The 16,493-nt window shown below is 41.2% G+C and overlaps 1 protein-coding gene across 4 annotated transcripts in view; it reads right to left on the minus strand.

Moving 5' to 3' along the window:
- MON2 (MON2 homolog, regulator of endosome-to-Golgi trafficking) overlaps positions 1 to 6,582 on the minus strand; it is a 134,708-nt gene extending 128,126 nt beyond the window's left edge. For all 4 annotated transcript variants that reach the window (XM_032288754.1, XM_032288735.1, XM_032288743.1 and 1 more), the window contains exon 1: positions 6,045 to 6,582. In XM_032288754.1, the coding sequence (XP_032144645.1) occupies positions 6,045 to 6,155 (111 nt within the window). In that variant the 5' untranslated portion in view covers positions 6,156 to 6,582. The remainder of the gene's footprint in view (positions 1 to 6,044) is intronic.
- Between the last annotated feature and the right edge of the window lie 9,911 nt (positions 6,583 to 16,493).

Consider the following 16,493-nt stretch of genomic DNA (forward strand, 5'->3'; position numbering starts at 1 on the left):
TTCCATCAGTCCAAACTATTGGCTTTCCTTCTTTGGGGCTCCTACCTAGATCTCCCAGTCCATCATCATGTCAACCACTCTTCCTGCTAAGACTCCTAGGCGTTCCAAGACAATTTCTCCTCCACTTCTCCAAAGTGATCCACTGCTCTCCTCAAACTTCCCACCCTCTACTTCAACAAGCTTGTTTACTATCTTACCATGAAAGCAGAGGCCACAGACCAAACTACCTACAACTTGTTGCTCTCTTCTTTCAAATCTGTCACATTCAAACCCAGTTTTTCCTTTGTCCTTCTTCAGTCAGAAGATAATGTGTTCTTTCTCAGATTGAAATCTTGTTCATATACTTACGCCAATGACACTTCAGTTTTCTCAAGGATCTTCCTCTAACAACTTTTCCCCTCTCTCCTCTATCTTTAACCTTAGCCTGCCCAGCAGCCTTTTTCTTTAATGTTGTTGTTTCCCAAAGTTCCTTTTCCAATCCTGATATTTTCACTCTACACATACACACTTCCGGGCCCATTTCATCCACTTCTATGATTTCTAATATTAATTATAAACTGATATGCCTAAATTCGAAATTCTAGACCTCCCTCTTAGGTGCCAAACCATAATTTCCAAACACCTACTGGTCAGTTTCACTTGGATGTCACTCATAAATCTTAAACTTAATATAATGACTACTTGGCTGGGCACAGTGGCTCACACCTGTAATCTCAGCACTTTGGGAGGCTGAGGCGGCCGGATCATCTGAGGTCAGGAGTTCCAGACTAGGCTGGCCAACATGGTGAAACCCCTTCTCTACCAATACAAAAATTAGCCAGGTATGGTGGCATGCACCTGTGATCCCAGCTACTCGGAAGGCTGAGGCAGGAGACTTGTTTGAACCTGGGAGGCAGAGGTTGCAGTGAGCTGAGATCGTGCCACGGCACTCCAGCCTGGGCGACAGAGCAAGACTCCGTGTGTCTGTGTCTGTCTGTCTGTCTGTCTGTCTGTCTCTCTCTCTCTCTCTTTCTCTCTCTCTGTATCTATAGATATATCTATCGATAGATCTATCGATAGATCTATTTTATATATAGATATAGATATAGATATAGATATAAAATGACTGCTCATTTTCCCCCAAAACATTTCCTTCTCTTTTATTTCTTCTCTTAGTGATCCACCTAGTTTCCCAGGCCAGAAACCTGGGAGGCATCACATTTCTCTCTCTCCATTATATGAAAGGTTACCATGCCTTGGTAATTTTTACCTTTTCAATCTATACTCTCTCTTTCACTACTGTCTAACACAATGCAAGCAATCTTCTGTCTATGTCCACTACTGCTTCAATACAGAGAATCAACGTTTTATAAACTTTGCTCTCTTTCCCTCAATCTCAATACCCTCTAATTCTTCCTACCAACAGTCAAGGCAATGCCACTAAATATCAATTTGATCATATTACTCTCTTTCCAAAAGCTCTGGCAGAGCCTGGTGGCTCACACCTGTAAGCACTTTGAGAGGCCAAGATGAGCAGATCATGAGGTCAGGAGATGGAGACCATCGGAGCCAACATGGTGAAACTCCATCTCTACTAAAAATACAAAAATTAGCTGGGTGTGGTGGCACATGCTTGTAGTCCCAGCTACTCAGGAGGCTGGGGCAGGAGAATCACTTGAACCCGGGAGGCAGAGGCTGCAGTGAGCCGAGATCGGGCCACTGCACTCCAGCCTAGCGACAGAGCAAGACTCTGTCTCAAAAAAGAAAAAAAAAAGCTCTAATGGCTCCAATCATCTTCAGTATAAAATTTATTTTACGAGCTGGGTACAGTACCTCAGGCCTATAACCTCAGCACTTTGGAAGGCCTAGGTGAATGGATCACCTGAGGTAAGGAGTTCAAGACCGGCAGCCTGGCCAAAATGGTAAAACCCCATCTCTACTAAATAATACAAAAATTAGCTGGGAGTGGTGGTGAACGCCTGTAATTCCAATGCTTGGGAGGCTGAAGTAGAAGACTCACTTGAACCCAGAAGGCGGAGGATGCAGTGAGCAGAGACCATGCCACTGTACTCCAGCCTGGGCGACAAGAGTAAAACTCTGTCTCAAAAAAAAAAAAATTATTTTACATGGAATACTAACAACATGTGCTATTTCCTCTGCTAGGAATGACATCCCTCCTCCAACTTCCAGTGTCAGTTAGATTTCCCTCATCTGTGCCTGCAAATAGGAAATAATCAAAAAGTTCTTATAAGACTTCAGAGGTCTCCTCCTCTGAAGGCCACTGAATATCAATTACACAGAACTGATTATAGAAGGCTTCAAAGTAATTTTTAAGGCAAAGAAAAAAAAATTCATACAAATATTCCCAAATTGGCTAGTACGGTTGTACTAAAAAAAAAGTTATGCTGCTAAAATATGAAGATTTATATATAAGGACTAAGAAAAACAGAAAAAAAGAGGAAGACGTTTATTGCTGATAATAACAGCAATAATCTAAACGCTACTTTTATTATAAAATGACAGAATAAAATCACAGCCACCACAACAACAATTTAATATACAAAGGATAGAGTAATAAATGAAAATAATATGGTAAAAAAAACTACGTAGAAATCGAAAGACAGTAAGTAAATATCAGTAAATAAGGCACTATCCTTTATCAATACTCTTTCATTCATTTTCTAACAGATTTGAAATCTTTAAATCCAACTTATTATTAATTTTAAAGAAGAATTACATGGCTAGCCTGGGGATACGCCTACAATTCTAGCACTCTGGGAGGCCAAGGTGGACAGACTGCTTGATGGCAGGAGTTGAAGACCAGTCTGGGCAACATGGTGAGACCCTGTCTCTACAAAAAAAATACAAAAATCAGCAGTGTATAGTGGCATGCACCTGTAGTCCCAGCTACTCAGGATGCTGAGGTGAGAGAATCACTTGAGTCTAGGAGGTCAAGGCTGCAGTGAGCCAAGATCCTGCCACTGCACTTCCAGCCTAGGTGAAAGAGTGAGATTCTGTCTCAAAATACATACAAACATAAATACATAAATAAAATAATAGCCAAGCACTACGGCCATAAAAGGTAGAAATGACTATAAAGACTAAATATAAAATGTCTCACTTCATGCTACCTTATTTTAAAAGGACTGGGGAAGGAGACATACGTTCCAAAGCACATACACAATTAGAACTGTATTACATTAAGTAGCCTTTAAATAGTTCAGAATGAGTATTTTCCAGATAACGCCTGTGAAGACACTGGGAGAGTGTTAAATAGCAAACCAGTCTATACATGGAACAGTTTCTTAGACTTTGCCTTAAAGTTTATTTAGCATCCAAAGAGAAAAGTAAAACCAAAATCTTACCAGTAGTTTCTTGAAGAACAAAAGCCAAATTTTGGCACTCCCATTAAGTTAATAGGGAAAATTTAATTCAGCCAAAATATTTCTTGAAAATCAAAGGTTTGTCCTAAAACATCATCATAATTAGGCTAATGGCTCTGTCTTTGTTTTAAACCCATGACAAAGTCAAGAACATTTTGCAATTCCTAAAGTAGTGCCGACTTTAGGAATTTGGCTAAGAAATCAAAAAGCTTTCATTTAACAAATTCTTATAGACATGTACCATATACAAAATTATTTATCAGAGATAATCACAAGAACTACTTTTGCTATTATCTCAAAGACTAGGTACAATTACAAAATATCTGTCTAGTCAGTGTTCAAGTAAAAACTTGTAAGCTTTTTTGTTAGTTTGTTTTGAGACAGGGTCTCGTTCTGTCTCCCAGGCTGGAGTACAGTGGCATGATCACGGCTCACTGCAGCCTCGACTACCTGGGCTCAAGGGATCCTCCAGCAGCTTTCAGCAGGACACAGCGGTTCACGCCTGTAATCCCAGCACTTTGGGATGCAGAGCTGGGTGGATCACTTGAGCCCAATTCAGCAGACCAGCCTGCCGGAAATCCCGACTCTATAAAAAAAAAAAATTGTGTGTGTGTGTGTGTGTGTGTGCGTGCATGTGTGTGTGTGAAATTAGCCTATTGTGGTGGTATGTACCTGTCCCCAAAACTTGGGAGGCTGAGGTGGGAGAATCACCTGAGCCGGGGAGTTCAAGGTTGCAGATCGCATCACTGCACTCTAGCCTGGGCCACAGAGTGAGACCCTATGTCCAAAAACAAAAAACGAAAAAATGTAATAAATGGCAATTATATTCCCAAGCTAGACCACAACAGCCTGTAGAGGAACCACAGTTTTGTATGAATAATTAGAACTGTGAAGTCAGTTTTATAAATTATTGTTGAAATTACAAAATAGTGTTTGATATTTTCTGAATGAGAGCATCTCTTACAATTAAAACTTAATTCTTTAAAGTTCTCTAAAACAGCCTAATTCTTTAGATTTACTTGTTATAACTTTCAACAGAGGACATAAAAAATAATGAAAATCAATTATCAAAACAAACTATTGACTATGTGAAATAAAACATTTCGTAACAGCCATCTTTCCAAAAGTGGCACATCTGGTTTCCATCATTGGGTAATATCTATTTAATTTATTAAAGAAATACAAGATGGAGTTTGTTGAAGACTGATAAAACCAATGCACTTACAGAAAAGTTAATATTCCTCACAAGCCTAAAATCCAAAATTTATTGGTCAAGTTCTAATTACAGAATCTTCATAATAATAAAGGTACAACATTTAAATAAGTATGCAAATCTGAAAACCCTTGGTGAATTTTTAGGGCAAATAGTAAATGATATTGCAGGAAAATCAAACTACATTTAATAGAAATAAAAATAAAATAATTGCCTTTAGAATAATATCGCAGACCTATTTCAAAAATGAGAAAAAACCTGAGCGGAGGTTTTTTATTTATTTATTTATTTTTGTAGTTTGTTTGTTTTTTTTTTTTTTGAGGCAGTCTCACAGGCTGGAGTGCAATGGCATGACCTCGGCTCACTGCAACCTCGGCCTCCCGGGTTCCGGTGATTCTCCTGCCTCAGCCTCCTGAGTAGCTGAGATTACAGGCGCCCGCCACCACGCCCAGCTCATTATTGTATTTTTGGTAGAGATGGGGTTTCATTGTGTTGGCCAGGCTGGTCTCAAACTCCTGACCCTTGTGATTCGCCCGCCTCAGCCTCCCAAAGTGCGGGGATTACAGGTGTGAGCCACCGCGCCAGTCCTGTTTTTTGCTGTTGTTGTTTGTTTTTCTTTTTAGAGAATTAAAATGGCATTTTAAGAGACAAAACAAACAGTAACCAAATGTTAAGCATTTCAACTCAAGAACTATTTGAAGAATTGAATTTCCATGTATTATTAACTGGCGTCTCTTTAATAATACTCTTTTCCTCTTACATCTTTCCCATACATAATACAAAACCACCCTTTAACCCTATTTTACAGCTGAAAACAAAAAACCCTGAAGCTCAAAGAGGTTAAAATTTATTACTAGAACTTAAATTCAGTTGTATTTGCTCTGACTGCAGGCCTAACTTCCCACTACAGCACTGCTCATAACAAGGGTTAACATGATTCTGTGGATCTTTAATATTCCTAATAAACTAGGTGGCTCTGAATAGTTTATGAACACATCAGAGGATTTACACAGAGCTAAGTGTTTCCACTGATATATGCCAGAAGGAAAAGTGTTTCCAATGCAGCGAAATGCCGTAAACGTGAGGAGTGCAGGTTTCAACACAGTAGGTAAATACTCCTTTTGGGGAGCAACAAACAGACGTAAGTTTTTCAATTTTGGCTTGGCCAGTTTCGAATAAGAAATAGGCCAGAAAAGGCTAGTGTACAGTACACCTAGCTGGATTAACTGAGCTCTCTCCACGAACTTCACTCCTAAACTGGGAGGACAGGAGAGGGGAGAAAATCAAAGTGCCCCAGCCCGCTCCAGTGGAAACTATAAAAAGCCCTTGTGCAACAACCCACCGACTCACAAATCTGGAAAGGGGAGAGCCGAATGAAAATTACACAGGACTGGAAACTGGGGTGAAGCACTGTATCTAACAGGACCAGGCATACTCAGTGCCTTCACCTGACGTCGCCTGAAGCTTACCTCCTTGACAGGTGGGAATTTCTTCTTGCACTCCAGTGACAAGGCGCGCAAGTCGCTCTGCATATTCTCCAGCAGCTTCTTCACCGCCTCGGGGCTATTGGTGCCGGACATGATCCTCCAAGATCCCAACCAATTTCGGAGAGGTACAAATAAGCTCCGGCACTGTCAGCTCCTTTGGGCCACCGGCAGCTCCCTCCCGGCGTCTCTGGCCCTTCCGCAGCCCGCTTCTTGGTCCCGGCAGGGGCTCCGCCGGGCCCTGGGCTGCGAACCCGGAGCTTGCTCGAGCGTCCCCCAGCAGCCTCCCCGCAACACCTCCGGCTTCTCTCGGAGGCGCCCCCGCAGTCACCCCGCCCAGCTAGGCTCCGCCGACTCTGGCCGAGGAGCCCACAAGGCGGACAGGTCTCTCCACTGCCGCGGGCCCAGCCACACCGGGTGTCACCAGCCAAGCTGGCAAGAAGCTTCAACACCAGCTCCCTAGGCCCCTAAAACTCTCCGACGCCATTAGCCGAGTCGCCCACAATTCCGAGCGCTACCGGGACACGTCAGCCGCACTTCCGGGCACCGTGGCCTCCACCACCGCCGCGGCCAACCCCGACGGCAGGCCGTCGGCGGGGCGTGTCGGGGGCGTGGCCATGCTCGGGGCAGGCAGGGTTCCGGGTGGGTAGCGATTTCCCCACACCCCCAGCCCCACCCCCAGCATAAAGTAGGCTCAAGACCGGGTTTGCGGCTTCAGGATTCGCTTCGTTTTCTTTAACAAGTGCCTGAACACAGCCCCCGGGTACTCCTTGGCATATGTCTTTGCATATGTTTGTGTTAAATTGTATTTCGGTGTAAATAATTTGCTTCCCTGTGGATTAATCTTAACGTATCTCCTCCCGCTTCATTTCGAATATCTGGACTAGTGGCCCCAAATCAGTGGCTACCTCCTGTTAATTTTTTTTTTTTCTTTAAGCGCAACTGGTGCACTTACTGTGGGGTAGCCTCTTATTTTCCTAATCCGTAAAATGAGACTACCTTCTGCTCCACGCCTTCCGCTGGCTTCCCATCTCACTCAAAGTACGTAAAAGCCAAAATTCCTCCAATCACCTACCAGGTGCTATGAGATCTGTCCCGGCCTTTTTACTGGCAGATGCTCCCAGTTAAAAAAGGGGAGTTTCGGAAGAGTTGGGCGGCCGCTTCTTCTTCCTTTTAAATCTTAATTTGTTTCCTTTTGTATCTCCAGCACCTAGAACAGCGTCTGGCATATAGCAGGTAATAAGAACATACATGTTGAATGAATACCCTGTTATTATAAAACCAGAGCGTTTTGAGGCTCAAATAAGGCACAGATACATAAAAGCCCTCATTAGGTCTGAAGGGCCAAATAAATGTGAGGCAAAAGCCAAACAGAAAAATCTTCATCTGTATTTCTCCAAGATCCAGGTTGGTCTACTTTTGCCCCCAAGACATTTCTCAGCTACTGGTCAGAAAGCAGAAAACGATGGAGGAAAAACCAGAAACGGTAGAGATGAAGAAACCAACACCCTCAGACAGCTGAGCTTATGACACCTTTACAGGATGGAAGACAGTGAGCCATGAAGTTGTCAACGGGCAGCACTGTTTGGCTGTAACAGAGATACCTTGTAAACTAAATAATTTTATTTTTTTCTGATAAGAAGCAAAGTAAGGATGGATAAAAGGAGCAGATGATGTAATAGTAGGGAGCGCCCAGAACAGTAATTTTGATCATTTGTGCCTAATACCCAACTTCTGGGAAACTTGACAGCTCCTATAGTATAAGCTTAATTTATGAAAACCTGTAAATTTAGCAAAAAAAAAAAAAAGTGGAATATGTGGCAGACATTACTTTTGAGGTCCCAGGGAGCTGGTAAAAATGAGGTACTTTTTTTTGTTTTTGGCTGGGTTTTTTTTTTTTTGTATTTTTAGTAGAAATGGGGTTTCACCATGTTGGCCAGGCTGATCTGGAACTCCTAACCTCAAGTGATCCACCCGCCTTGACCTCCCAAAGTGCTGGGATTACAAGCATGAGCCACCACACCTAGCCAAAAATTATGTTTTAATAATTGGGCTAGTGATCTAGAATCAAATTCTCTTTCACTATGTAGCCAACTTTTCTTTTGGATTTTTTATTATTGGTAACTTTGGCATGATTAACTCAAAATCATCTTTAGAATCTTTTACATCTCTATTCAGAGTTAAGGACATGCAATTGGAATTCATTGATTAAAAACTATACTTACAATGATTTGAAAAGATAAATTTTTAAATTAAGGTGTAGTGGCCAGGCGGCTCACACCTGTAATCCTGGCACTTTGGGAAGCTGAGGCGAGTGGATCACCTGAGGTCAGAAGTTTGAGACCAGCCTGACCAAAATGGTGAAATTCTGTCTCTACTAAAAATACAAAAATCAGCCGAGCATTGTAGTAGTCCCAGCTACTCGGGAGGCTGAGACAGGAAAATTGCTTGAACCCTGGAGGCAGTCATTGCAGTGAGCCGAGGTCACGCCACTGCACCCCAACCTGGGCAATGGAGTGAGACTTCGTCTCAAAAAAAAAAAAAAAAAAAAAAAAGGATGTAGCAAGTACCTATATCTAGTATTCCGTACATTTCTTTAAAATAAACTCACAATAACCTTTTATGTACACATGCCAAGAGGGATTATACTGCCCCAGAAGCGACACATGGCTTTATGCCAAAGCCAAGCAAGTTACCAAAGGTAAAAATAGTTTTTTAGTCTACAAGTTAAGAAATCAGCTAAAGTTAAGAGTTAGCATTTCAAAGTACTGAATAATTTCTTGTTTAGTAGCAAAAACAAACATTCACATACATATTTTTGTTCTTAAGTATCTCAAAAAATACTTTAAAAATTGTAGCACACCTATAAATGCCGGTGTGGGTATAAAACTCCTCTGTGGCTATAAAATCTGTCTTCATTGAAAATTACATTAATAAATGCCTGATAAATTTAGCCTTTTATTACCATAAATAATGCTTTCAAAGCATTATTACATGGTAGTTAAGCCTCGGACTCTGAAGTTGGAAAGCTCTAGTTTGAATCTGAGCTCTGTTGGTTACTACCTGAGTGACTCTAGCACGTTATTTAACCTCTCTAATTTTCACTAATCTTTACTACTTAACCTCTCCATAGCTTTAAAAGAAAACAAAAGTGCCTCCTTCATGGGACAGTTGTGAGGTTAAATGAAATATTGTAGGTAAACCATGCCTGGCACACATTAGTTTTGAATAAATGTTTTAAATAGGTGGTAGAAAAGAGAGCTCTTAAAGTTGTAGTCATGACTAATGCCGTCTTTTATTAACTTCTAACAGAATTATCAGCGACTCGTGTCCTGGTGTTTAACCTTCTAGTTGAAAAATTAGGAAATCCATGTCTTTTTTGAGTCCTTGTTATGAATCTTTTCGAAAATATATCTGTTTAACAATAAGTATATATTTATGTATAATAAGAAAATTTGTCTAATGTCATTCTGAAATAGCTGTCTTAGTTTAATGATGAAATACAAATGTCATTCAATCTACCTTTTTACTTGTTCAGACCCTGATTTTATCACATTCACTTATTCTCCTTTTAATCTTTTCTTTCACCTACTCCTTAGTTATTAGTGTTTCCCAGAATTCTATTCTCTGCTGTCTTCCCCACTGCACTCTCTTGTTTTCTTCATTTATTCTCTTTAGCGATCCTATGCACACCAATGGCTTAAATAACTGCCCATCTATTGATACCACTCTGTATAACCTCCATGTTGATATCTATCAATACAAGGTACAGATGAACAGAAATACCACCACACAGACACCACTTGGGTTTACTTATCTAAAGGATACATAAAGGAATTACTTGCAATATCAGCTCAGAGATGAAAGTACAAGTTTCTAAACCTTCCAAATATTCAGACCTTCTGGAATGCACAACATCAGACCTTCTGGAAACTTAACTTTCTCTTCCAGTCCTAGCCTTATACACCTAAAGCTGGACTAGTCCTATACATGGCCCATTCTCTAGAGATCACTTCACCTAGGCATGGTAGCCCATCAATCACAGAGTAATACAGTACACAATATGATAGCTAGGAAACAGTATAGAGGATATTCAGATATGAACAAATTATTTATTCTAAGCTTTCCTAGGCTAACACAGTCTAGTTTAGTGTATTCCTGAATTTAGCATGGTGAGAATAAAACAAGAAACCTTAGTCTTGATATCTCTGAAAGCTATGACATCAAGCCTTTATACACACTTATAATTACAGAGCTCTTGTCTGAGATCCAGATGTGAATATTCAGCTGGTTATTGGACATCTTTACCTGTAAGTCTCATTGGCACCTCATATTCCTCCCTCAAAAAGAGTTGATCCTCTTCATACATTATCTTTCTCAATGAAAAGTGTCACTATCCATCTGGTTACCCAAACCCAGAAACTAAGAGTCAAACTTAACTCTTCCTTCTCTCTCATCCATTACATCTATGCTGAATCAAGTTCTGTTGATTCATCCTCCTTCATAACTTTCTAATTCATCCCACTTTTTTCCACTCTTACTAACTTGGTTCAGGCATTTAAACCAGGTAAGAGATAATAATGCCTGAACCAAGTCAGTGAGAGTGGAGGTCTGCCTCAAGTCCGTCTCCAGTTTATTTTCTGCACCGGTCCCAGAGTTCTCTTTCTGAAATACAAACATAAAGCCCTTAAATGATTCTCTTTGTTCTTCTGAATAAAGTCCAAACTCCTGTACGTGGTATATTAGCTAGATTCTTTCAGATACCTAAAACAGTAGGGTCTAAAGGAAATAATTCATGTAAAACTAAGAAAGAATTCTAACCACAAGGCCAGGCCCTATGGGAGTATAGGAAATGATAGGTTTGACGGAGCTGGAAGGTAGTTTGGGAACTGGAAAGTCCTTTGGAATCCACAACTGCTTGATTAATATCAGTAGCAAAAGTATTTTATTTCCTTCTCCCTCCCTTGCTTAACCTTTACAAAGATACATCTCTGTGTTTCTTCTATATTTCTTCTACTTCTCTTAACTAATCATCTCATGTCCAATTCTATATATCTGGATTCTGCCTTCTTATAGCTTCTTCTTCCACATGGCTTCAGCCTACTCATGTCTTTTACTACTTCATGGCCTCTACTGCTTTTCTTCTTTCTTCTTTCTCTGTGTCTATTTAGCTTCTTCCTTTTTTTTTCTTTTTTTTTTTTTTTTTTTTTTTTTATGGGGTTTTTTTCCCATTGCATAGACCTGAGTGCCATGGCACAATCTCGGCTCACTGCAACCTCCATCTCCCGGGTTCAAGCAATTCTCCCTCCTCAGCCTCCCGGGTAGCTGGGATTACAGGCATGCACAACCATACCTGGCTAATTTTTTTTTATTTTCAGTAGAGAGGGGTTTTCGCCATGTTGGCCAGGATGGTCTCAAACCCCCAACCTCAGTTGATCCACCCACCTCAGCTTCCCAAAGTGCTAGGATTACAGGTGTGAGCCACCATGCCTGGCCAAGCTTTTATCTCTGTACCCTACCAACAACATACTTTCTCTTTACGAGTCTCATTCAAATCTCTGAGAAAGAAATTAAGTAGTTCAGCATTTTTGCTGGACCACATTCTAAGTCTCTGAAAAGAACATAGCTTAGCTGCCCACAGCACAGGGTATACTCCTGCCCAAACAGTTATAGTCAGAGTAATTGGTTCATGTGGTCAGGGTGATGAGCTCACAAAACAGGCATCTTATGCTGAAGACAATGCATCAGAGATCTGTTTGTTTAATGAATTAATGAGAAATGCCATTTGCAAATATGTTTGTAAATGCTTTTTTACCCACTAGTCATATTTTAAATATTTATAATGTAAAAATTTTTATGTTGAGAGTAAAACCATGTTAAACTCATAATTAATAGCTATTGATTTAATTTTGTTTATTTTTAGTTTATCTCACTCATTTTTTCCTTTGTCATCATTAACTCTGAATTGATTTTTCTAAAATTAATTCATTTCCGTAGTTTTCTCTCTCAAATGATTTTACTTAGCACAGGAATGATTTGTCTTGAATGCCAATTGGTAATTCCTGTCTATGTATTTCTTAAAACGTGTTATCAAAGCTTTAATTTTCAGAATTAACAATTGTAACTTGCAGTGGTCCAGATTACATACTGACTGAAGAATGCAGATGATTTCTTCATGCAATAAAGAAATGATTACAAAAGACAAATTATGAGTAAAGATTCTATAATTTATTATTTCAAATATTGTGTCTCCTAGATGTGAGACTAAGTTGCTTAAAATTTTCTTATGGTTGCTCTCAAAAATTGTTTTTTAAATATTTTATTTTCTGTCACTATTGTTACTGCTTTAAAATATAAACATGATTTTTATATGTGGTACATCAGCGTTTGGTCCACATTGTGTTGGAATGGCGGTATCACTGAAGTAGTACTAAAGGAACAGGTATTTAACAAGATGGCTGTCTTTACTACAAAACTTCTCATAGCTGGTCCTTCCCAAAATGATTGTATCAGTCAACTACTGGAGTGCAAATGGTGCACAAATAGTTCTATGAAAAAGCAGAAGTTGACTGGGCATGATGGCTTATACCTGTAATTCCAGCACTTTGGGAAGCTGAGGGGGGCAGATCACCTGAGGTCAGGAGTTTGAGACTAGCCTGACCAACATGGCGAAACCCCATCTCTATCTACTGAAAATACAAAAAAATTAGCAGGGCATGGTGGTGTGTGCCTGTAATCCCAGCCACCCAAGATTGCACCACTGCACTCCCAGCCTTGGCAATAGAGTGAGACTCCAACTCAAAAAAAGAAGAAAAAGAAGGCCGGGTACGGCGGCTCACTCTGTAATCTGAACGCTTTGGGAGGCTGAGGCAGGCAGATCACGAGGTCAGGAGCTAGAGACCAGCCTGGCCAATATGGTGAAGCCTTGTCTCTACTAAAAATACAAAAATTAACTGGGCATGGTGGCACAAGCCTGAGGCAGAAGAATCACTTGAACCCGGGAGGCGGAGGTTGCAGTGAGACGAGATCGCACCACTGCACTCCAGCCTGGGAGACAGAGCAAGACTCTATCTCAAAAAAAAAAAAAAAAAAAAAAAAAAAAAAGCAGAAGCTCTGCCACTGTGGCCTGTAAATAAAAAAGAGAAAAGAAGAAAAAGAAAAGAAAAAGCAGAAGTAACAGTCACCCCTGATGAAGGTCCTCCATTCCTAACAACTCACAGAATGTTTTAACCAGCAAAGGGAGGAAGGGGCAGGATTCTTTTTGTTTTACAGAGATGGAGATGGAAATAATCCACAGTAGCATTTTCAGAGTCCAGAGGATTTTCTTTCATTCCATGGCTGTGATGAATTCTCTGGAGATATTTAATATTAACAACAAATTATGTTTATTAGAAAGAGATTTTTTTGGCCTGGCATGGTGACTCCCACCTGTAATCCCAGCACTTTGGGAGGTTGAGGTGAGCAGATCACAAGATCAGAAGATTGAGATCATTCTGGCCAAAATGATTGAGACCATTTCGTCTCTACTAAAAATACAAAAATTAGCTGGGTGTGGTGGAGCGCACCTGTAGTCCCAGCTACTTGGGAGGCTGAGGCAGGAGAATGCTTGAACCCAGGAGGCGGAGGTTGCAGTGAGCCAAGATGGCACCACTGCACTCCAGCCTGATGACAGAGCGAGACTCCGTCTCCAAAAAAAAAAAAAAAAAAAAAAAAGAAAAGAAAAAAAGAAAAAGAGTTATTTCTTCCAATAGTTCTGTTATTTTTTATACCATCTTAAGACCCTGTGCTTTATTCCCTTAGCTTGCTTTCACCCTTATTCCTGAGATCAAGATCATACTGTCTAGATTTCCTCAACTTCTTTAAATCACCTCTCTCATTGCCCTGCCTCGTGATGGAAAGCACAGTGATGCCATGTCTCGTGATGGAAAGCACATTGTCAAGACCAGACTTCACAGTCTTCACTCTGAACTGCCCTTCTGGGCTTGTTTCTTACACCTGACTCTATCCTTGATTCCAGCATTACTGGCTATATTAAGGGGTTCTGTGGAAGCAGATTCTAAGGACAGATTTGTGTACACTTGAATTATAATGGACATGTTCCCAGGAGATACCTGTAAGAGAGTGGGCAAAGCAGGGAAGAAGAGAACAATTAGGGAGGGCAGTGGGATTTTAGGGAATCATCTAACCAAGGGGAGCTATGTCACACAAATCAGGGCTCCCCCAGGCAAAGAAACTAGAGAAGCATAAGGGCAGTTCTTTGGAGTAAAAGCACACTGAAAGAAGGGGTGTAGAGAAGACCAGCGTAGAGTACACAGAGAAATGACGAAAGGGACAGGGATCTGGTGAAAATGTTCACTATGCTGGTCTCACTGGGTCACCTTCAGTCATTGACATGAAGCCCAGTCACTAGCCTCTTCCAGATCAACTCATTCCTGAGACTCTCTTACCCCCGCCTCCACGGTTGGAGCAGTGCTCATCAAGCATACTCTAGTCTAGTGGTTCTCAGCTGCCCACTCTCCCTGCATTAGGACATTTGGCAATGTCTAGAGGCTTTTTTGATTGTCACAGCCTGGGAGGTAGACACTAATGGCATCTAGTGGGTAGTGCTAATGCTAAGCGTCTTACTATCACGCACAGGGCAGCCTTCCTTCCCCACACCTCCAATCAATTATCCAATCCAAAGTGTCAATAGTGCCTAGATAAAGAAATCCTTTGGCTAGCATCAGTTACAGTAGTTAAGTTACTGATTTGTTCTGTGTATTTGAAGCCCTTGCTTGTAACCTGTCTGGTACTCTAATCCTCTACGATCCTTCTTATTAATTCCCCCGACCCCTCCTCAGACCGAGCCCCAACTCCATGTCATGGCCACCTGCTTGGACCTCAGAATATTGCCAGTTCCTAGGGCCCCTGAATCTAGGAGCTTTGTCTGCCCTGATGGCTGTACCACCAGTTACTCTAGTCAGATCTTACTGAAGTCAGCTCTCTACTCTTAACATCAATGCCATTTGGTGCTCGTTAATCTGCTCTTGGATATCAAGTGCTGCCTTCCTGTCAAGACTTCTTCCTATGACCTCAGTTTAATCTATTCTCCTCTGGCTGCCTGTTCATGCCACTTCTCAATCTACTGTTCTTGTGAAGCAGCAGCGGCCATGAGAAACTGACCTCTTGGACACCAAACTGGGAAGGAAGGGGTGGTTTATTACAGCCGGGAGCAAGGTGACATGTTTTGTCTAACAGCCAAGCTTGTTTAACAAAGAGAAGCTCTGCCTTTACATAGGCTTACAACCCAAGATATTACACGTGAAAGGGTCTTGGGTTTACAGTTTTAGAAATTACATGTGAAAGGTCTTCATCGATGGAGTAGGAGTGGGGTGGGGGTTTGATATTGTTTAAGTAAAAAGAATCTCTCCTTCTGGAGAGATTCCCCCATACTATGCCTACCATCTATAGGAAGGTGATTTAGGAGGAGCCAGGCAGCCAGCCTTTTCTTCTATTGAAATGCAGTGTGGAAGTCTAGGAGGAGGTGATCTTAGATGTCTCCTTCCTCAGTTGCACCAAATGGGCACAAATAATAGTTTTATACTCTCATCCTTCCTGGCTGGCCCTGTCTTATTGCAGTAAACACATCTATGTCCAGCTATTCGACTGGACAACTCAACATGTGCTTTAGAGTCATAAGACATATCCCAGGAGGTCAGTCATAGAAATAGGAAATCACATTGGTTCAGGTCAATATTTCCTAACTGGAAAAATTAGGAGAGAGGTGGTCTACACAGAGCAGCATCCAGACTGGGTTTTGTCCTATAATTCCTCCTTTAAGTCTAAAGAGAGATAATACGTTGACATTTATGGAATAATTGTATGGAAAGTTCTATACTAAATGTGTTTAATATCTCATTTAATGCAATCACAAAATCCTGTGAATTAGAACTGTTAATACAATTTCTGTTTTACAGATGAGGAAACTAGGGCTCAAACCAAAGGGCCTCTAGCTAGCAAGTGTGTCAGGATTCCAAGTCAGGTTTTTCGACTCTAAAACGTGTGCTTCTACTTCATCTGTATTTCAGGAGTGAAAGTTGTCCCATGAAAAATCTGAAAAAGGCTGGGCACTGTGACTCACATCTGTAATCCCAATTCTTTGGGAGGCTGAGGTGGACAGATAGCTTGAGCCCAGGAGTTTGAGACCAGCATGGGCAACATGGCAAAACCCCACCTCTACAAAAACTTAGCTGGGCCTAGTGGCACATGCCTGTAGTCTCAGCTACTCGGGAGGCTGAGGTAGGAGGACTGCTTAAGCCCAGCAAGTCAAGGCTGCAATTGAGGCAGGAGAATAGGGCCTGGAGGCTGGGAACATGGAGCTGATCCATGCTGACTTCATAGAACTAAATCAGATGAAAGCACTTCGGCAATGATAGGAATGTGAATGGCGTTGTG

The sequence above is a fragment of the Sapajus apella genome, unplaced genomic scaffold (genome assembly GCF_009761245.1).
Source record: "Sapajus apella isolate SASKATOON/1434 unplaced genomic scaffold, GSC_monkey_1.0 scaffold2, whole genome shotgun sequence".
NCBI lineage: Eukaryota > Metazoa > Chordata > Mammalia > Primates > Cebidae > Sapajus > Sapajus apella.